The 24,475-nt window shown below is 35.3% G+C and overlaps 1 protein-coding gene across 1 annotated transcript in view; it reads right to left on the bottom strand.

The window, feature by feature from the left end:
• The window catches only part of LOC123666237, a 49,646-nt gene that overhangs the window by 9,930 nt on the left and 15,241 nt on the right, over positions 1–24,475 (bottom strand). Inside the window, exons 2-3 of the mRNA XM_045600415.1 lie at positions 6,302–6,385; positions 4,634–5,296 (exon numbers count right to left, since the gene is read on the bottom strand). Of these exons, the coding sequence (XP_045456371.1) occupies positions 4,634–5,296; positions 6,302–6,368 (730 nt within the window). The 5' untranslated portion in view covers positions 6,369–6,385. The remainder of the gene's footprint in view (positions 1–4,633; positions 5,297–6,301; positions 6,386–24,475) is intronic.

The raw sequence follows: 24,475 nt of genomic DNA, 5'->3' as shown, positions 1-24,475 counted from the left end.
ATAAGAATCACAATCATTGTAACAAATTGATTAAAAGCGAGAGAAAAAATAAAATTAATTAATACAGAAATTATAAAATAAATGATGGCATTATCGAATTTAAAAAAAAAAATAAATTAAAATTAAATAGTTGTGTTTGCTCGCAAACAAAAAAAACCGACTTCAATTACATCGACAAGTAATACAACGTAGGTATACGAATAAATAGTCAAGTAAATACGCGTTATTAGATATAACTCGAAAAGTACTTGTCAGATTTCGATTAAATTTAAATGGGACCACATGACACGCAACACCTATCGATTAAAATGAAATCATAAAAATCGCTCCACCCAGTCTTTAGTTCTGAGGTAACATACATTTAAAAAAAAATACAATCGAATTGAGAATCACCTCCATTTTTGAAATCGTTTAAAAAGCGCTGTAAGGCGTCGCTCTCAGCGCCACTGAGCGTCAGGGATTTCACTTCCCATATTTTTTTTAAGTAAATTTTCTTTACGCACGCTTGACTTGGGGAGTAAGTTGGTGAATGCGTGACGATAGCGTTACGAAAAGTGTGATCAGGCGAGGCGAACGGAGTTCAGTTCTTTCTATCTTTCACTCATAGTCAGTAACGTTACGTATATATAAGAGTGTAGGCCTATTGTGAATGCGTCACGATAGCGTTACGAAAAGTGTGATCAAGCGAGGCAAACGGAGTTCAGTTCTTTCTTTCATAGCCAGTAACGTTACGTATATACAAGACATAGTGCAGGCCTATTGTACAGAAGTTTACTTCAGTCGTGTGGTCAAGCACACGTTTTTTTCTTCTTACCAAAAGCCTTACACCATTACTCAGTCAATAAACTCCGAGCCACAAGTAAATAAACACGGCGAAAATCTCAAAAAAGTTTTTAATGTGATGGAAAAATCCAATTCACGAGTTACGCATTATAAATATAGTAATGGGACTAACTAATGTAATTTACATGCAAATCGTAACGTTACTTAAACCATGATTTTAAATAATTACAAAATTAATAAAAAATATAACTTAGTACCATAGTAATTGGGTTTAAAATACAATGATTACTAACTATAATTTATTCTTGTTTGTAACAGCACCTATTATTCATAATTAAATTAAAAGTTTTATGAATTGTTGTTGCTATTTTTATTTCTACAACATTTATATACATCTTATACTAGTGACCCGCCCCGGCTTCGCACGGTTGCAAAAACTATTACTGTATATGAATAGAAAGTCATAAAGCTACAAACTGCTGTGTGGTTACGGCAGTAAGAAAATATATAGCTACCCCCTCTCTTCCCGTGGGTGTCGTAAGAGGCGACCAAGGGATAACACAGTTCCGCTACCACCTTGGATCTTAAAAAGCCGATCGATGGCGGGATAACCATCCAACTGCTGGCTTTGAAATACACGGGCTGAAGACGGGCAGCAGCGTCTTCGGTGCGACAAAGCCAGGTTGTGGTCACCAACCCGCCTGCCTAGCGTAGTTACTATGGGCAACACACATCAATTCACGACATTTTTGGCGCGAACTTGTGGATATGTCCAGCAGTGGACTGCGATAGGCTGAAGTGTGAGTGATGGTGAGTGACAAAACGAAAATTTAAATAAAAATCTAAGGATCAATTTTACTTAATGCAACCTTAATTAGTCGATGTATTTAATAACAATAATAATAATACACTTAATTGTACACCAAAAACAGAAATGATACATAGCAAAGAAAGAAAAATATTAACAATATATTCATTAGGTACAAAGAGTGGCCTTATCGCTAAAAAGCGATCTCTTCCAGGCAACCTTAGAGCAAAGGAAATGGTCTAGCGTCAGCATAAATGTACAAGTAATATTTTTTCATTTCCACTTTTTTATTTGTTTTTTTTTAAACATACTTCCTAATCAATGTTTAAATGTTAAGGATAAAACTTACAAAGATAAATGACGACAGTTATTTATTTTACGTAATTCAAATAAATTTGTTTATTTATTAAACATTTTTCATAATCCAAGTTCAATGATTTTTACTTTATAATGGTAATTCCCAATTAGTCTTTAACCGACTTTCAAAAAAGGAGGAAGTTCTCAATTCGATTATATTTTTTTTATGTATGTTACATCAGAACTTTTGACTGGGTGGACCGATTTCGATAAAAAAAAAATCGAATGAAGGTGCGTGTCATTTGGTTCCATTTAAATCTATTTGAGATCTGACAACTACTTTTCGAGTTATATCTAACAATGCGTTTTTACTTGACTATTTTTTCAACGACCTATTAACCGTTGTATTATACCGCGTAACTTTTTACTGGATGTACCGATTTTGATGATTTTTAATTTAATCGAAAGCTGATGCTTATCATGTAGTTAAATTTAAATTTCATCGAGATCTGATTACAACTTTTGGAGAAATCTTTGATAATGCGTATTTACTAGACTATTTTTTCGTCTACCAACGTTGTATTACTTGTCGATGTAATTGAAGTCGGCTTTTTTTTATTTGCGAGCAAACACAATTATTATAGTCAACAACAGTGGATCCAGCCAATATACGAAAAGGATCGATGTTCGTTCATCTATAACTCTGAACTCATTATAATAAAACTCGAGGCTAATTTTTTAATCGATATTCCGTATTGGAAATAACGCTAGAAGGTTACCAATTACCATAGAAATAAATTTTAGAAATACACAGTAAACAAAAAACCTGTCGTGACATTAATTGCTAATTTATTTAAAAATATTTTGCTGACCGTTTCACCAACCAGTTATATTCTTCGACAAAATAATTTTTATTTCATTTTAAAAACAACAATAATTTAATAATGATAACTATCTAAAATTATAAAAATTGTGTGTGTGTGTGTGTGTGTGTGTATATTGAAACGCCGTATTAATAAATAAATAAATAAATAAATATCTACACAATACACACACGGTCGTCTGTCCCTAAAGTAAGCAACTTAATGTTTGTGTTATAGGTAACAGCCGACTGGTATAGCTACATTTTTTTGATAAACATACTTATAAATAACACATATATGAATATATAAATAAATATATACATTACACCCAGACTCAGGGTGGGAATCGAACCCACAACCCCCGGAGCAGAAAGCAGGGTCACTACAAACTGCGCCAACGGGCTAGTCAACCTAGTCAATTAAATCTGGACCGTGCTAGTTTATTAAATTTTTTTTTTCGAAATGACTGTTACAGTTGGCCCTACTGGCTCTTACAGCATCACCGGTGAGAGGGGCCGGGTACTGTACGTGTGTCAGCTCCAACGCGCGACCGGAGTTTACTTTCCAAGAACGATTTCCATGATATTTAGAAATCAAAATGTTCTATGAAATGAATCAAATTATAAATAATTAAAACAATAAATCTACAATCAAGGCATAAATAGACGTTTGCTACTCATTTTAATGCAGTAACTGCTGGTATACTGTTATACTTGTCTTGCATAAGCAGCTATGATTGTGTTAACTCGCAAACGAAAAAAAAAACTGACTTCAATTACATCGACAAGTAATACAACGTAGGTAGACGAAAAAATAGTCAAGGAAATACGCGTTATTAAAGATTTCTTAAAAGTCCTTGTCAGATCTCGATCAAATTTATATGGAATCACATGACAGGCACCATGGAAATGCACCATTTTTCGATTTAAAAAAAAAATAATTGGAATCGGTCCACCCAGTAAAAATTTCAGAGGTAACATACATCAAAAACAATAAAGTCGAATTGAGAACCTCCTCCTTTTTTTGAAGTCGGTTAAAAAGCGCTATAAAACATCGCTCTCAGTCTCCTTTGTGCGTCAGCGTCATTAATCGTCAACGTCATTTACTTTCAAATTAGTATATAAATAACAATTTAATTACTTGAAAAATATAAGGTGTTTGACCTAACACATATTAATTTACATAATAGTTATATATTTTATTATACAACTAAGTTGGCAAACAAGCGAACGGCTCACCTGATGGTAAGCGATTACCGTAGCTTACAGACGTCTGCAACATCAGAAGCATTGCAAGCGCGTTGCTGACCCTATCCCAAATTCACCTGCTCTGGTCACCTTACTCACCAACAGGAACACAATACTGCTTGAAAGCAGTATTATTTAGCTGTGATCTTCTGTAAGGTCGAGGCACTACCCCAGTCGAGCTGCTCCAGATTTTTTGTACGAGGTTTCCTGCTATGCCCTTTTTTACGTGGGGAAAATCCTTCATGGATACCCTCCGGCGTGAGGGCGCCAGAGGGTTATGTCAGACTCGTAATGACTAAAAACCACCACGTGTGAGCAGTCGTCCGCTTGGGTGGGGCGAAGTGGGGTCGCGCTTGCATTCGCCACCTCGCCCCGGTTCCTGCTGTGCCCTACCTCAGCTAAATTTATTTTATAATAAGCCCTTACAGAAGATCACAGCTAAATAATACTCTTTTCAAGCAGTATTATGTTCCTCTGGTGATAAAGGTCAAGTGAGCTGTATGGCAACATCAGGTGAGCCGTACGATTGTACCTAGTTATATAAAAAAAAGCTTAGCGAGATGTAGTTCGTCACCAATTAGTGTAACAGAATATTTTATTTTTGTAATTGCTAAGAAACAAATAAATTAACTTACTTTTTTCAGCTAATTCAATGTATTTTCTCTTTTCAACTGTAGTCATGTAGTCTTCATTTGGTCCAATAATGAGTTCTGGACTGACTGTGATGTCTTCCTGCGTCGGTTTAGTTTCAAAACTCGGTCTCTGCGTCGCTGGCTTATTTGTAATTGGTGGCCCATTAACAACAGCTGGCTTAACACCAGGTCGGATTGTAAAAGGATACTCAGTTTGGTACTTCTTTGACTCATAATCTTGGTATCGTCTTGTTGTTTCATAGCTTATAACGGTATTTCTTCTACCATCGTCAAATATAATTCTATCATCTCCAGATTGTGATCTAATGTTTACTATTCCTCTGTTATCGGTTATTTCTTTTGGTTTTGATGTTCTGACTTTCGGAGTTTTATTCTGAATTCTTTCTCTGGAATTCGGACTATAATTTTGACTAGATATTTGTTTTGTGGTTTTCCTGATTGGTTTCACAGTTGTGACGCGAACATTGTCGATATCAGAGTTTTGATTTTGTTTTTCTTTGTAAATATCTTTGTATACATCTTCGATGTAAGGTATTCTTGGATTTTCGGTGGTTTTTATGACTTTTTCAGTCTTGGGTCTTTTCGTTGTTATGTCATATTGGTAGCGCGGTGTCGAATGCACTAGTTGGAACGCCGAGAAGAAATCTGTTGGAGAAAGATCACAGAAATATGTGGGATTGATCAATTTATAACGTCAAGAGTTCAAGTACATTCTTTTGGTCTCTTTTTTAAACTAATGGTCCTATTTAACTAATTTTTTGTATACAATTCAGAAATAGTAGTATGTCCTTGTTTGTTTCCCTACCATGCCTCGGAGAGCACGTTATGCCGTCGGTCTCGGCTGTTATCGTGTACACCTGATAGCCATCGTTACTCATAGTAGGGAACATTGCATTGGTACAGCGTGGTGGATTAAGCTCTGATCCTCCTCCTACATGTGGAAAGAGGCCTATGCCCAGCAGTGGGATATTACAGTGTAATTTTTTGCCTCTCAATCATTTATCTACCCTCTTTATACAGCTCGTTGGCGATTCGATACCCGCACGTGTGCGATAAACATATCTGTACAAGTTACAAAATATGTGTATATTTGTAGGGGCCATACAAATGTTTGTTGTATGGTGGATATTTGGTTCTGTACTGTGCATTCACGAACAGGAGTAAATTACACTGGGGCTATTGAGGCATTTTTATATGTCAGAGACAGTCATTATTACGGACGAATGTGAGTTTGACGGCATTCTGAGGTTGCCTGAATGTTGGGCAATGCGGTCAAGATGACAAGACGTCGACGCGTTTCACTATTGTGATGAAATTTGTGAAAATCATTAAAACGAAGATAATGGCGTTTACGTCGTAGTTCCTTTTCTTAATTATCCCATTATTAGACGCGTCTGACAATAGTTAGAATAACGCTGTCTTCGATACATACATCTTATATGTAAAATTCTCGTATCACAATGTTAGTTACCATACTCCTCCGAAACGGCTGGACTGATTTTTATGTTTTGTGCATATCGGGTAGGTCTGAGAATCGGCCAACATCTATTTTTCATACCAATAAGTTATAAGGCGCGGGGGGTTATGGGGGTTAATAACATATATGGCAAAACAACGTTTGCGGGGTTAATATACACATAAGGTACATACCGTAAAATTGGCTCCTCACGTCAGTAACAAGTACGATGAGAAGGATAGCGTAGCTGATCCGAAGCATTTTGTCATTTTATGTATCTGTAAAGAAAATAACACAATTTATAAATTCAAATCAAAATCAAAAATCATCATCAACATCATTACAGCAGCCTTTCGCAATCCACTACTGGACATAGGCCTCCACAAGTTCACGCCAAAAATGGCGTGGACTCATGTGGTTTGCCCATAGTCACCACGCTGGGCAGGCGGGTTGGTGACCGCAGGACTGGCTTTGTCGCACAGAAAACGCTGCTGCCCGTCTTCGGCCTGAGTATTTCAAAGCCAGTAGTCGGATGGTTATCCCGCCATCGGTCGGCTTTTTATGTTTCAAGGTAGTAGTGGAACTGTGCTATCCCTTAGTCGCCTCTTACGACACCCACGGGAAGTGGGGGAAATCAAAAATATCTCCATTCAAATAAGCGTCATAAGCACCTTCGAATCGACATTTAACGAATCAAATTTTTAATTAGTTTTAAAAATAAACTACCAACTGGTTCAGAATGCAGATTATGTAGGAAGGAACCGGCAAGAAAATCCGCAGGTACTCTTTAAAAAAAATACTCTTATTATTTACTAGATTCTGCCCGCGTCTTTGTCCGCGTAGAATAGTTCCTTTGGGCTAATTAGGGAAGCTCTCAAAAGAAAAAAAAAGAACGATTTTGAAACATTCTTCATTGGTGGTCCTCTCCTATTGGTCTTACCGTTATGATATGTAGCCTATAGCCTTCCTTAATAAATGGGCTATCTAACACTGAAAGATTTTTTCAAATCGGACAAGTAGTTCTAAGATTAGGTTCAAACAACCAAACAAACTCTTAAGCTTTATAATATTAGTACAGCTTTACTCATGTCTAAGTCTACAGACTTCAATAATATTTGTAACTCGTTGTGGCTCGCGGTTTCATCCGCGTTAATTTGAGGAAAAAACGTACTAAAGTATTTATGGGCTGATATAGCCTAAGGCATTTTACCTTTCTCGGTAAACGGTCCAATTCAAAAAGAATTTCTGAGATTAGCGCGTTAAAACAAACAAACAATCTCCTCAGTTTTTTGATTATGATATAGATGTTAATAGGCTATATAAAATCAACTACAAATACAACTTTCTTGTAAGAATGTTTACAAAGGAAACAATGAAACATATATCGTATCAACAATTATCCAATATGGCGGCGCTACGTCACTTGAATACTCTGAAGAAAACGAGATTGTCAGCCGACCTTTGTTGTAACCTTGCTTAAAATGCTTATCGAGTTCGTTGCCTTTTTCCTGTATATTAATGGCCTAGTTATAGTTTTACTAAAAAACAGACATCATGATAATAATAAATTAATATCCCATATTTGTATAATTAATTTGATTGATCGATTGATTCAAATACGCATAAGTCCAGATAGCTCAAAAACGACTCAATAGATGTCGCTTAAATTTAAACGGGACATTGACAAGCGCCAGCTTACGACTAAATAATTTTATTTGCTTGAAAATGAAATTAATAAGTATGTGTGTACTTATGCACGCACGTAAGAAGTCATACTTCATTGGCTAGCTAACTTCGCGTTGCGAACTTCTTCTTCGGTGACTAGCTCACTTCAGGGTAGTGATGGTGTTCGCGCACAACGTAAAATTTTACTCTCGTCATTTCCCATAACGTGCCAAGAGAAGTATAACTTCAAAAAAACTACTTCAATTATGTCGAAAAGTAATAATAAATACCCATTATTAGGAATAAATCAAAAAAATCAAATCAAAAAATATAATTGTTATATCTCGCTTAAATTTAGATGCGTCGACAACATGACAAGCACTAACTTCCAAATAATAAAACAATAATCAAAATTGGTTAGCCCGGAAAAGCTATGATGAAACATATAAAAAAGAAACAGTCAAATTAAGCCTCATCCATTTCTAAAAGTTTGTTAAAAATTTAATCAAGAAATCTGTACTAATATTATAAAGCTAAAAATTTTGTTTATATGAAGGCTAATTTCAGGAACTCTTTTGTTTGGATAACTCGCTTACTAAGGTAGGCTTTTAGAGTTTATTGAAGTTTACTCTTTAGGAATCGATTTTCATATAAGTTCCCTGGGTTGAAAAAATATGAGAAGTAAAATCTAATGAGCGAACGACCTCGTTACGTTTTTGTTAACGCCATCTATCGGAACTCTATTGGGTACGTTTTCTATTTGAGTAGTTTATTTACCATTTGATATGGTATTCATATTTTTTTTAGACTAGTAGATCTTTATGTGCCTATTTAGACAGTCGATCTGAAGGAGTAAACTCCAGTCGTGCGTCGGAGCTGACACACACTTTTTATTTCTATTTTATTTGCTCAAATTGACGCATGTAAAACCCTGGGGTAATGATGAAAACCCTGGGGAACAGAGTATGAACTAATAAACTAAAATACTTATAACTTTAGTAGAAAGTCGAACGCAAACAAAATGCAACGCACTTGATTCTAAATTAGAATTTCTGTAACCGTATTATTGAAATAACTGCGCCTCGTCTGGGTCAAATTCCAATCAATGGTTTTATGTTATAATCAAAGTAACTTAACTGTAAAATTCTATAAAAGTTTTGCGGTTTGAATTAGGTTATAATTTTGAATTACAGTTAAGTACTGACAGTAAAGAAAATTTATATATATATATATATATATATATATATATATATATATATATACTAGGTTTCCATCGCGGCTTCGCCCGATTGGACTATACGATTTTACTTTTGAACTCATGTGCTGCCCATAGTCACCACGCTGAGCAGGCGGGTTGGTGACCGCAGGGCTGGCTTTGTCGCACCGATGACGCTGCTGCCCGTCTTCGGCCTGTGTATTTCAAAGCCAGCAGTTGGATGGTTATCCCGCTATCAGTCGGCTTTTTAAGTTCCAAGGTGGTAGTGGAACTGTGTTAGTCGCCTTTTACGACACCCACGGGAAGAGAGGAGGTGGCTATATTCTTTACTGCCGTAGCTAATAAACGCCTCACACTCAACGGCCGCCAATAGGTTTTTATCCTGTGTCGGGGGTCCGGAAACACACACAATAAACAAGCACAAACGCCCTTACCACGGCAAACAACTATATGGCCAATACAAATGTTTGTCACGTGCGGGGATCGAACCTGCAGCCGCCAGCGCAACAGCCACAAACCGGTGCTGTGACCGCCAACGCGTCGTCAAGCAATATAAATAATTAACAGTAACCGGTTAAACATGGACTTAATACAGAATAATACATACAAAATCTCCTAATTATAACCTACATCTACTAGTAGACCAGGGGAGGTTCTTACAACCATAATTTTGTTAATATATCATTTTATTAAACTTTTTCTTCCAACAGTACGTGTAATTTGAAGATACAGACAGATCGACCTCATTTTTTTAATATATCGCAGTTAACCGACTTTACAAAAGGAGGACAACCTAGATATTAGACACTTAATTGTGGATTTGTTTTTTACGATGTAGTGTTTATCGTATTTTCATTAATTTGTTTGTAATGAACCAGATCTTTCTCGAATATTCTTAGTGCAATAGTAATAGACGTTTAAAACGGCAGTTAACGATTTGTTTCCTTCGGACTAAATTATTTAGTTATTACAAACTAGCGACCCGCCCCGGCTTCGCACGGGTGCAACGCTGATACTAAATATACTACAGAATGTCTTTATTTATAGTGTGAAGCTAGCTTATGACATGGTTATTAACATAATACCAACAACATTCAAATATGCGTCGTTAGATTACACGTTGTTACAGAATGCGTTGAAGACATAAAGGTTCACTACTCGTTCCCCGTAGGTGATAGCGTGATATGTAGCCTATATGTTGACCCGACTTCTTAATAATATTCGTGCCAAATTTGAAGTAAATCCATGCAGTACTTTTTGAGTTTATCCCGGATATACATACAGACAAACAGACAAAAATTCTAAAAACTATATATTTGGCTTCGGTATCGATTGTAGATCACACCTCAAGTATTCTTTAAAAAAAATATTCAATGTACAGTTTTGACTTTCCTACCATGTTATTATATATATAGATAATATTTTTTTTTATATTTACCTAGGATAGCGGGAAAATATCTGTTCGTTTTGTAATAATTGTGTTAGCAAACGAAAAGAAACCGACTTCAATTACATCGACAATTAAGCAATACAACGTGGGTAGACGAAAAAAATGTCAAGTAAATACGCGTTATCAAAGATTACTCCAAAAAAAGTAATCAAATTTCAATCTCGATCAAGTTTAAATGGGATCACAAAACAACCGCCACCTTTCGATTAAAACAAGAAAGTTATGAGGTAACATTACAAAAAAAATACAATCTTATCGAGAACCTTCTCCTTTTTAACCGACTTCAAAAAAAGGAGGAGGTTACTCAATTCGACCGTATATATGTTTTTTTTTAATGTATGTTCGGGGATAACTCCGTCGTTTATGAACCGATTTCGATAATTCTTTTTTTGTTGGAAAGGAGATATCCCTAGTTTGGTACCATGATAAGGAAACCAGGATGTGATGATGGAATCCCAGAGAAATCGAGGGAAACTCTCGAAAATACGCATAACTTTTTACTGGGTGTACAGATTTTAATGATTTTTAATTTAATCGAAAGCCGGTGTTTATCATGTGGTCATATTTAAATTTCATCGAGATCTGATTACAACTTTTGGAGTAATCTTTGATAATGCGTATTTACTTGACATTTTTTTTGTCTACCTATGTATTACTTGTCAGTTGTCGATATAATTGAAGTCGGTTTTTTACATTCACTTAAAAAAATCCGCTTCGAGCGGGATTCGAACTAGTTACAAGCGTTGCCTTTTACCACAAACACATAATGGTTGTTATTTGCAAAGAATTTTAATATAATTGTCATATTTATTGTGTTATCATATGGTTATCTTGCAACGCTATGTCGAGTGGGTGGCATCCTCTAATAACACTATTTTATGACCTCATTATAGTAACATAATTAATATTTTTATCATGTTATTGAAACGAAGTTCCTTATGGGGCGTTACGGATGGGTACTCTAGCCGACAAAAACGTCCGTAACGTAAAAAAAAACCGTAAGTCTACGTGTATGTGATGACTGTTATTATTATTGCAGTTTGTTATTATTAGTGTATCATTCGATAATTATTATCTAATATATAAAATTCTCGTGTCGCGGTGTTTGTAGTCAAACTCCTCCGAAACGGCTTGACCGATTCTCATGAAATTTTGTGTGCATATTGGGTAGGTCTGAGAATCGAACATCTATTTTTCATACCCCTAAGTTATAAGGGGGGGGGATTGAGAAGGTTTATAAAATATATGGCAAAACAACGTTTGCGGGGTCAGCTAGTATATTTATATAAATCGTCGTAAATAAAATAAAGGTGTTAAGTGAATCGTGTAAAATAGATTTTTTGATTTTTATCGATAAAAAAAATCACAATAAAAAATGTATACCCGAATAATTATTTTCTTTATACCTCGACTAGAACTTGAAATTAATATTTTGTAATAAGGAACTTCGTTCCTATCTGGTGTCCCGTGACACGACACGGTTTTTTATTATTTATAGCAGCGACCCCCATATGGACTACGACACTTTTAATACAACTTTCCAAACTCGAGACTAGGAAATTCAACCGTTACCAATATGATAAAATAACTTAAATAACCGTCGACCCGGTCGGTGTCGTTCTACAGGGCCCCACTCAGGTCGGTCGGTCGATCGATGTCGTTATACAGGACCCCACTCAAATTCGTCCATGACCCACCAGTCGGACGCAACCCATAATTTGGAAAAGCCTGATTTATGTTAATTCGTTTGTTTAATTAATAATCTAATATTATAAAGTAATACGCTTTTGACGACGCGTTGGCGCAACGGTCACAGCACTGGTTTGTGGCTGTTGCGCTGGCGGTTGCAACTTCGATCCCCGCACATTAAAAACATTTGTATAGGCAATACAGACGTTTCCCATGGTCTAGACGTTTGTGCTGTCCTTATGGGTGTCAGAGAGCACGTTAAGCTGTCGGTCCCGATTGTTATTATGTACACCTGACTTACTCATACTAGGGAATATACCTGCACTGAAGCAGCGTGGTGGATTAAGCTCTGATCCTTCTCCTACAAGGGGAAAGAGACCTAAACCCAGCAATGGGGTATCATAGGCTGAAGCGTTTTTATAAAAATGTATGTATTATTATTAATACCATACCATTTAATAATACTATGTGTTATTATAAAACAATTACATTATACGTATATTTAACTCATACTTGGCTTTTTTATTACATAGCATATTATATGATTATGTAATAAATCTATGTAAACAATTCTTCTTGTATTTTATTTCTCATTCCATGCTCAACAAACACACATGGTCGTCTGGCAAGGTTGAGATACTTTCCCATTCGGGCTGCTATATTATTTTTTCCTTTTTTGTAATTAGGTCGGCAAACAAGCGTACGACTCACCAGATGGTAAGTGGTTACAGTAGCTTATAGACGCCTGCAACACCAGAAGCATCGCAAACGCGTTGCCGATCCTGTCCCCAATTCCCCGCATGAGTTCTGATCACTTTATTCATCAACTAGTACAAAACACTGTTTGAAAACAGTAATATTGAGCTGTGATCTTCTGTAAGGTCGAGGTACTACCCCAGTCGGGCTGCTACATATTTTGAGCGGGAAATTGGCTGCTGTGTAATACCTCACTTTTAACAGGACATTTTCTGTTCTGTCCCGTCTTAATCCATACACATAAGGATCGATTTGAACAGAGCACATAGAGATAGCATTTAATATCCACAAAGAAGATCACAGCTAAATATTACTGCTTTTATGAGTAAGGTGGTCAGAGCTCCGGGGTGAGGGGTTAGGGTTGCCAACGCGCTTGCGATGCTTTTAGTGTCGCAGGCGTCTATAGGCTACGGTAATCGCTTTCCATCCACCAGTATATGGTACGCGCTCATCGTAGTCGTACGTGTTTGCTAAGCCAATTATTAAAACTAGTGAGAAAAAATTTAGTGATGGGAAACACGCTCCTCGATATCGATACTTTTGATTAGGTTATTGTTATCATGGAGCGTTTTCTGCAAAGATCGAATTCACTTGGGAAACGACCTAACGATTTTCCCAGTGACACCTCGCATTGGGAAATACCAAAGAGACCTGCACGTCCGGCGGAAGCAAATGCATCGGTCCCAACAAACACCACAAATCGGTTCACCCCTTTGGAAACCAATAACTCATCGGCAGATAACCCAAACAAACGACTTCAAGATGCTACTACTGCCCGTAAGAATATACATAAGACCCCACCTATTGTAATAGAACTCAAAAAAGAATGGAGTCACGAAGATATTCGGGTTCTTATCAGTAGATATAGCACAACCTTTCATTTACAATATAGAGGCAATAACAGAGTTGCAGTTTGTTGTTACTCCCCAGAAAGTCACGAAGCCGTTAAAAAGGGTCTCAAGTCGGAAAATGTTCCCTACCACACTTTCTCACGCAAAGATGAGAGAACATCTAAAGCAGTGATTTTTGGACTACCAGCTTACGTTGAGCCGTACTTACAGGAAGAGCTCAACGCTCTTGGGTTTGCTGATGTCATTGTTCGCAAAATGAAAACACCGAATGGAAGTAATACCACATGTCCACCTTATTTTGTTCAACTCCCTCCTGGTAGTGATATTAAGCGCTTCAAGCAAATAAAATACATTAGCAATTGTGTAATTCAAATACGTAAATACCAATCTAAAAACCTATACGGAACTCAATGTTTTCGTTGCCAGGGATTTGGACACTCATCGAAGAACTGCAATCTTACTCCCCGGTGTGTCAAATGTAAGGAACAACATCTTACTAATGACTGCCCAAAAAAGGATCGCACACAACCAGCTCAGTGTTGCAATTGTGGAGAAAGTCATCCTGCAAATTATCGACAGTGCAGTGTACGAATGAACTACCTTCGATTTATCCAGGAGAAAAATTTAAAATCTCAAACTACCAAAATTTTACCTAAATCATTGATAGGTGGACACGTTGATGGTCGCCCCTGGAATGAAGTAGCAGCCTTAAAGAACCAAAAACATCCCACTGGTACTCAATTCTCCAATAAAGATGATCAAGCAACCTTAGATATGCTAATAATTTTTAAGGCAATTAAATCAATTAAAAATGAATTTGTCGCATGTACGAACATGATGGATAAGGTTATTCTTATCCTAACCCATCTAGGTCAATATGTTTAGTGCGAATACATTACGCCTACTAGTTTGGAATGCTGATGGCATTCGTAGAAAGATTACTGAGCTCTGGGATTTGGTAAGTACTCTTAAAATAGACGTTATTGCCTTATGCGAGACCAGAATATCACCCAATGTTAATCTTAAAACACCTGGGTTTCATTGTTACCGACAGGACAAGACAGACGAAGGGAGGGGGCAGGGGGTGGCCATTTTAATAAAGACCGATATTCCTCATACTCCAATAAAAATCCCCCAAATAAACAATCTAGAGTGCATAGGACTACAGTTACAGCTTTCTTGTGGCCAGGTGACCTTTATTGCTGCTTATCAGTCTCCGAACCTCCCGTTGTTGTGTAGTGACCTGGATGCTATAATGAATTCTTATACTTCAGTGGTTCTAATGGGTGATTTAAATACAAAGCATCCTTACTGGAACTGTTCTGCGGCGAATTTGCATGGCGATATTTTATTTAATCATATGATTAACAATGAATATGACATCTTTGCACCTAACACTCCAACTTTAGTTCATTATAATGCTTTATACAGCCAATCAACACCAGACGTAATCGTGGTTAAAGGCGTTCAAGATATATCTGAAGTAAAAGCCTACACCTCCTTATCATCGAACCATCTTCCTGTCTTCTTTATGATTAATAGTAACTACACTCGCAAATCTCACCTCGCATTTAACTATACTAAGGCTAATTGGAATAATTATAGAAATTATATCAATCAAAATATCACTCTTGATAATTTACCATTCAAATCTGTGTCTGAAATAGATTACAACATAGAACATTTGTCTAACACCCTTATCAATGCCCGTAATTTTAGTATTCCTGTAACTAAAGCTTACGGTAAAATCTTGCTTCCTCGTTACATACGAAAACTAATTAAATTCAAGAATGCTTGCCGCAGAGCTTCTCTCAAGGCAGACAACAATGGATTAAGACGATATCTCTTATCTAAATTTAATAACTTGCAATATATAATCGACAATAAAATAAAGGAGTTTAATGATAGCCTCTGGGACAGGAAATTAGCAAGCGTAGATAATCCCTCATCCGATCTTTGGAGATTTGTCAAATCAATTAACCCTAGACCAAATGTCATACCTCCATTGAAAATAAGCAATAGTCACACTACTTCCACCACACAAGAACAGTGCGAAGTGCTGGCAGATGTATTCCTGGAAAACATGAACCTTACAAAGTCTTGGTACAGTGACTCCGAAACTGAACACAGAGTTGCTGAGTCCGTCAAGGGTCTCGAATCTACCCATAACTTTATACCTGAGAAACTAGTTACGCCATCACAAATAAAGAGATTACTTAGCAAACTCAAATCTCGTAAGGCCCCTGGTATAGATGATTTGACAAACTACCTGCTAAAAAATATATCACAAAAAGGTCTTGTCTTACTAACCAAAATATTTAATGGATGTTTAATATTGGGTTATTATCCATCTTCTTGGAAAACCGCAAAAATGATACCAATTAAAAAACCGGCAAAAAGCGATTCCTGTCCTAAAAGTTATAGACCCATTAGTCTACTACCTAGCCTTGGCAAATTGTTTGAATCAGTAATCCTAATGCACCTTCGAAAATTCACGGATCATTTACTTATATCGGAACAGTTTGGTTTTCGTCGTAATCATTCGACCACGCAACAATTAGCTAGAGTAAGTGAACAAATAACTCATGGTTTGAATCAAAAGAAGTGTACTGGTATGGTCTTATTAGATATTGAGAAGGCATTTGATACGGTGTGGCATGAAGGACTATTGCATAAGCTATTAATGTACAATGTTCCAACAGGACTCGTAAAACTGGTTCAGTCATATCTGGTCAACCGTTCGTTTTCGGTAGCCATTGGCGATCATAGATCTTCTCTTAAACATATACCAGCTGGTGTACCTCAGGGCTCAATTTTGGGTCCATACCTCTTTTCACTGTATATAAACGATATCCCCAAACAGCCACATACACAACTCGCTATTTATGCTGATGACACAGCATCATATACAACATCGGAGGATTGTGATTTGGTGATCGGTCGGCTACAACTTTCCATTGATCTACTCAGTGACTTCTTTACCAAGTGGAAGCTAAAGTTAAACTCCAATAAAACTGAATGTATAATGTTCTCTAGACGACGTTCGGTACCATCTAAGAAAATTAAAATAAATGATCATATCATCCCTTGGAGTCGTCAAGTCAAATATCTTGGTACAATAATTGACGACAAAGTTAACTGGAGTAAAAACACCGATAATCTGGTTCTTAAGGGTGTCAAGGCTATAAACGCACTACGGCCCATATTTAACAGAAAGACAAAAATTAGCTCGTCCACTAAGATGAAAATGTACTCAATGTTGGTAAGACCATGCTTAACATACGCTGCTCCTGTTTGGTGTAGTATACCAGAGTCAAAATACAATAAATTACAAACCATTCAAAATAAAGCTATTAAAATTGCCTATAATACCCCATTTCGGACTAACCTCAAAAGATTACATAAACATATTAGTTATCCAAGTTTAAAAAATTATATACTTAAAATATCTCGCAATTTCTATAAAAATAAAATCCCAGGTCACCCTAATATTCTGGTCTCATCGATTTGTCGTAGCAAACTTCGAACATTACCATATATCGATACATACAACAGGTACAGGTTACCACATCACTACTTTCTTGATGAATCATAACCAAATGAATCAACAAGCGACCGGCTTGCGTTGCGTATGTCGATCCAAAGCTCAGTAAATATTTCTACATACCCACATTGATTTATTTTTATTTCTATTATAAAATTGTAAACTAATAAGTACATATATTTTTGTAAATCTATTCTTTATTTTTTATTTTTACACTCATTTTCTAAGTGTAATAAGTATTAAGTGTAAATTTTAAAAATGTGCAACGTTTTACAAACGGCACATACCTAAAATTAGGTACTAATTGTACTACTCATACATGTGAAGTGTTTTTTTGTGTAAATATGTTATAATTACTTTTTGTGGTTCAACGTATATGTTTGTAAAGGTGAGTTAGCCTAAAAATGTATTAATAAATATGATGTTAACAATAAGTGATGCTTTTGTAAACATTTTGTGTACTTGTATGATTTAATAAAGATATTTAAAAATCAATCAAATCAATCGCTTTCCATCAGGTTAACCCATAAGCTTGTTTGCTAGCTTTATAATATAAAAAAGTGTGTGTGTCAGCTTCGACGCACGCTGGAGTTAACTCCTTCAGTTCGACTGTCTAAATAGGCACGAAAAGGCTTACTAGTCTAAGAAAAAATATCATATCAAATGGTAAATAAACGAATCATATAACGCCATCTAACCCTATTGGGTGCCGATAGATGGCGTTAACAAAAACGTAACGATGTCATTCGTTCAGTAGATTTTACACCTCATATTTTTTTCATACCGGGGTCTGATATGAAAATCGATCCTTAAAGAGTAAACTCCGAAAACCTACTTTAGTAAGTAGTGAGTTATCCTAAGAAGCTCCTGGGGGATCAGGGATTGGGTCGGCAACGCGCTTGCGATGCTTCTGGTGTTGCAGGCGTCTATAGGCTACGGTAATCGCTTACCATCAGGTCGACACCAACAATTTATACTACGCCAATTCGACTTTTCGATAAGTTTGTTTTTTTAATGCGAACTTGATAAAATTTGTTTTTATATGTAATAAAAAAATTGTTAAATTGCAATGAATAACTTAACTATTGAAGACACCAAATTTCAAATAAGTTTCTTAATCAATATAAAATGTATCACGTTTTTTCCTTTTTTAAGCCTCTATTGTAAAGTTCACTTTTAAGAGTTAGCTTAGTATAAATTGCTGGTGTCGAGGTGAGCCGTACGCTTGTTTGTCGACCTAGTAACATATAAAGAAAAAAAAACCTAAAATTAGTGCCTTTATATAAAAAAACTTTTCAGCTTTATAATCTTATATATAAATTACGTGTAATATAAAAAAAGGTGCATTAATAAAATTAGTATGCATAAAGCGTTTTATTTACAAACTATCAATTTCTACTGAGAATGCATTAGTAACATAATTGTGCCTTTACGTGGAAAAGATACAAGGTCGATGAATCAACTCGGTACAGTGTATTAAGATTTATTACAACGTAAATATGTGATAGCAGGGTCGTATTTAGGGAGGGGATACGAGGTGCCCCGAGGCATAAAAAGGGGCTACAGGCATAAATAAAAATTAATTATTAAGAAAACAAAAAACCCGACTGCGACAAATAACCACTAATAATTGTGTTTGCTCACAAACGAAAAAAAACCGACTTCAATTTCATCGACGAGTAATACAACGTAGATCGACGAAAAAATAGGCAAAATCGGTACACTCAGTAAAAAGTTATTGCGGATTTTCGAGAGTTTCCCTCGATTTCTCTGGGATCCCATCATCAGGTCCTGGTTTCCTTATCATGGTACCAAACTAAGGATATCCCCTTTCAAACAAAAAAAGAATTGTCAAAATCGGTATATCCAGTAGAAAGTTATGCGGTATAATACAACGTAGGTCGACGAAAAAAGCGTCAAGTAAAAACGCATTATTAGATATAACTCGAAAGGTAGTTGTTAGATCTCAAATAAATTTAAATGGGACCAATTGACACACACCACCTTTCGATTTAAAAAAAATTGTCGAAATCAGTCCTCGCGGTCAAAAGTTCTGACATACATAAAAAAAAAAGTCGAATTGAGAACCTCCTCCTTTTTTGGAAGTCGGTTAAAAGGGAACAAGTTTTACATTTTGTGCACTAAAGTGCACTGTAGATTATATTCCATTCGATACTTTAATTCGCGTTTGCGCAACGGTCACAGCACTGGTTTTTGCGCAGTAATGTTGATGGAATCATCTCATTTTCTAATACACATTATTTATCAAATTTATCGTAACGAATTTCTCGTTTCATCGAATCTCAAATCACAAATCGATTCGTATATGATATAACGATACAGAATACGCTACATGTAACCGACATATGGTATTAACATACGATTATTGTATGAACCTGTGGTATTTATAAAACCAGTCCGACAAGATGTATTATTTATATGTATGTGAATTCCTTCGTATTTTAAAATGTATTGTGTTTTTCTTGTTTCGGAGTAAAAAACCTACACAATTCCTTCTCCAGGTAGGAACGAAGTTCCTTCAGATAGTATAGAAGCGACACAATTAGGAAAAAAAAAATGTTGAATTTTATATATATTTTCTAGTTCTTGATTTTTTATTAATTTTGTTGATTGGTTTTTAATTAAGTACATAAAAGTATTTAGGAAATTTAGTATTTTAGAAAATAACAAATACCGTAAAATAAAATTAATCAAACAAAACAATAATAATAATAATTCAAACTATAAGTGAAATAAAAAACATGTTTTTATTTATTTTTCTCGACAGTAAAAATTACATAAATAATTTAAAAAAAAGTTTACTAGTAATATTTTAGTTTTTCAAACGTCATATTATACAGTCGTGTGACTGATATTACGTCACTTCCGTTATATGTTTTTCTTACGGCTTTAGTATCACATTTTTTTCAGTTCGGTCGCCCAGCCAAATTTCAAGCCTGCCGTAAGGAACTTAATATAAAATAATAGTTTAAAAAACTATAAAAGCGTGTTTTTTTAGTTTTTTAAACTATAATTTATTTTTTATTTTTAGTTCGATTTTTCAATTAATTATTTGCAGAAATGGCATGCGTAGATCACGCACTAGCCTTATCTCTCTTACTTCCTTACAGAGGGTCCAAGAAAGAATTTATTAATCCTGGCGGTCCTAATAAGGATATTGGAAAACTGTTATTGAATTATTGCATCGTCATCGGTCCTTGATACGTCTGCAAAGTTTCAAATAAATCAAACTTCTGTAAATTGGTGAAAATTATGCTCAAAGATTCCATTACATACATACAACCCAAGCTAATAAAAGGGTTGTAAAAATAGCCTTTCGCGATAGATAGGCTATCCAATACAAAAAATAATTTTTCAATACGAACCAGTACTTTCTGAGAACAGCGCGTTTCAATAAACAAACAAACAATCTTGTCTGTTTTATTAACCGACTTCAAAAAAAGCGCGAGGTTCCAAATTCGACTGTATTTTTTATGTAGTTACCTCTCTTGTTTCGACTGGATGGAGGGTCGCGCGTGTCGTGTGGCCCCATTTAATTTCATCGAGATTTGATGACTACTTTTTGAGTAATCTTTGATAACGCGTATTTACTTGACTATTTTTTCGTCTACTTACGTTATATTACTTGTCGATGTAACTGAAGTCGGTTTTTTTAATTTACGAGCAAACACAATTATCAGAAGTTTCACTTTTGCCGTGTGAATTGTACACACACACGCTTTTTATTATTTATGTGTTTGTGTGCAAAACTATAAATAAATAATACTAATTTTTTTTATTTAATTACACATAAGTTATTGTTAATTTTGGTTCACAATTAAAATGTTTTTACTCAGTCAGTAATTTGTAAGGCCTGAACAAGTTGATGACCTTTAGTGACCTTTAGAACCACCTTTTCATTACATGCATCTTGAAGGTAAAATATTATATCGATCTTCTTGACAGCGGAAGTGTCATGTAGCCTTCACTTCCGGATATTATAATGTATTTCATCTGGGACGACTCAGGTCTGCCTGTGCTAACTTTGGCGTCAAGTTTTATTAATTTTCTCTCGACTTCAGAAAAAGGATAAGGTTCTCGATACGATCGCATGGTTTTCAATAGCTTCAGAGCGCGCTAGCCAGACCTTCGTGGAATGGAAATACAAATGGAAAGTTGCTCAGCGCATACTAACAACGTAGGTAGAAACAATGGCCAAATATGAAGTTTGACTCAGTGGCTTTGACAGGTTGACGTGAAGCAAAAATCTTGTAACCCTTTTTACGATAATCGCGCGAACGGAGGAGTGTGAAATTTCGCACACTTATAGTTTATATAGGGAAGGAGTGCAAATATAAATATTTTGTTAAAAATTATGCATACAAATACGTTAAATAAATAAGTTAAAAAAAAATTACACACTATATATGTATTTGACACACAGACGCATATATACTTTTTTGTATATTATTATAGAAGTATAATCTTTGACAACAGAACATTAATTATGTTCAAACTTATAATTAAAATTAATTATGGTCGATTTTCAACCTCTGGGCGACTAATAGTATAAATAAATATCTACAATATACACAATAATAGGGATGAAACCGCGAAGCACAACGAGTTACAAATATTATTAAGGCCTTACTTACACATGAATAATTTTGACATTACTAAGGCCTTAGATGAATCTAATATATAAAATTCTCGTGTCGCGGTGTTTGTAGTTAAACTCCTCCGAAACGGCTAAACCGATTCTCATGAAATTTTGTGTGCATATCGGGTTGGTCTGAGAATCGAACAACATCTATTTTTCATCCCCCTAAATGTTAAGGTTAGTCCACCCCTAAATTGTTTTTTTAATTTTTAGATAAATAATATATTTTTTATTTAATTATGATTTGGCGTTGAAAAATACATACCACCCTAAATTTTCACCCTTCTACCACCAATCCCTATTTTTAAATAGCGTTTAGCGGCAAGACGTTCGCCGAGTCAGCTAGTATCTTATAACATACACACACGGTCATCTGTTCCTACGGAAAGCATCTTAATACTTGTATTATAGCTAACAGCCAACTGATACAACTACATATTTTTTATTAGATATAAATAATACTTATATATACATAAATACATCTATTCCACCCAGACTAGAGGCGGGAATCGAACCCGCAACACCAGGAACAGAAAGCAGGGACACTGCAAACTGCGCCAACGAGTTAGTCCTATCATAAAACGTAAGTTTTAACAAACTTTCAAAACAAGAGGAGGTACTCAATTGGATTGTATTTTTTTACATGTTACCTCAGAATTTTCAACTGGCGATTTCGATGATTTTTAGTAGAAAGTTATGCGGTATAATACAACGTAGGTCGACGAAAAAATAGTCAAGTTAAAACGCATTATTAGATATAACTCGAAATGTTGTTATTAGATCTCAAATAAATTTAAATGGGACCAATTGACACATACCACCTTTCGATTAAAAAAAAATTGTCGAAATCGGTCCACACGGTGAAAAGTTCTGATGTAACATACATTAAATAAAAACAGTCGAACTGAGAAATTCCTCCTTTTTTGGAAGTCGGTTAAAAACGCATATTGACTATTTTTTCGTCTACCTACGTTGTATTAATTATATATGTAATTAAAGTTGTTATTTTTTGGGTACGTAGGTGAGTACACGTGGTATCATCATTATCATCATTACACGTGGTATAAATATAAGTAAATAATAAATAATTAATAAATATCTACAACATACACACACGGTCGTCTGTTCCTACAGTAAGCAACTTAATGCTTGTGTTATAGGTAACAGCCGACTGGTATATTGTACATATATTTTTATTTTCAATAAACATACATATAAATAATACATATATACCCATATAAATAAATATATGTATTATATCCAGACTCGGGGTGAGAATCGTACCCACAACCCTGGAGCAGAAATTAGGGTCACTACAAACTGCGCTAACGGGCTTATCATATAATTTATAAGTATTTATAAGTACACTAGCTGACCCGGCAAACGTTGTCTTGCCGCTAAACGCTATTAAGAAATAGGGGTTTGTGGTAGAAGGGTGAAAATTTAGGGTTATATGTATTTTTTAATGTTGTATCATAAAAGAATAGAAATTAAAAATTTTGTCTAAAAAATAAAAAAAAAATTTAGGGGTGGACTACCCCTAACATTTAGGGGGATGAAAAATAGATGTTGGCCGATTCTCATAGATACCGGATAAGCACAAAAAATTTCATCAAAATCGGTCAAGCCGTTTCGGAGGAGTATGGCAACGAAAACTGCGACACGAGAATTTTATATATTAGATATCTAGCAAATTTATTGTTAGCGGAGTACGTCTTTAAATATGGCAGACATTTTTTATAACACTAGTTTATATTTTGTCTCTTTGCTACACTTATCCTCATTGTTTAGTAAAAAAATCATTTCCTATTACCCATCTCTTTCTAACACGTACCAATCCATAACTTTATCTCTTTCCAACGTCAAACTATTACGAAATGTAAGAACAATAAGTTAATCGCAATTTAATGGCCTTATTACGTTCTGACGTGGAAAGGTAATGTTAAAGGATTTTAGGCTCTATTTGTCATGATATAATATTCATTTTTATCTGCTTTTTAACCGACTTCCAAAAAAGGAGGAGGTTCTCAATTCGACTGTATTTTTTTTTTTTTTTTAATGTATGTTACATCAGAACTTTTGACCAGGTAGACCGATTTCGACAAATTTTGTTTTAATCGAAAGGTGGTGTGTGCCGATTGGTCCCATTTAAATTTATTTGAGATCTAATAACTACTTTTCGAATTATATCTAATAATGCGTTTTTACTTGACGCTTTTTTCGTCGACCTACGTTGTATTATACCACATAACTTTCTACTGGGTGTACCGATTTTGATAATTCTTTTTTTGTTGGAAAGGGGATATCCCTAGTTTGGTACCATGATAAGGAAACCAGGATCTGATGATGGGATCCCAGAGAAATCGAGGGAAACTCTTGAAAATCCGCAATAACTTTTTACTGGGTGTATCGATTTTGATAATTTTTACTTTAATCGAAAGCTGATGTTTATCATGTGGTCACATATAAATTTTATCGAGATCTGATAACTACTTTTTGATTAATCTTTGATAACGCGTATTTACTTGACATTATTT

The sequence above is a fragment of the Melitaea cinxia genome, chromosome 25, assembly GCF_905220565.1.
Source record: "Melitaea cinxia chromosome 25, ilMelCinx1.1, whole genome shotgun sequence".
Classification (NCBI taxonomy): domain Eukaryota; kingdom Metazoa; phylum Arthropoda; class Insecta; order Lepidoptera; family Nymphalidae; genus Melitaea; species Melitaea cinxia.
The sequence above is the reverse complement of the archived record's forward strand: the minus strand, read 5'-3'. Positions and strand labels throughout refer to the sequence as shown.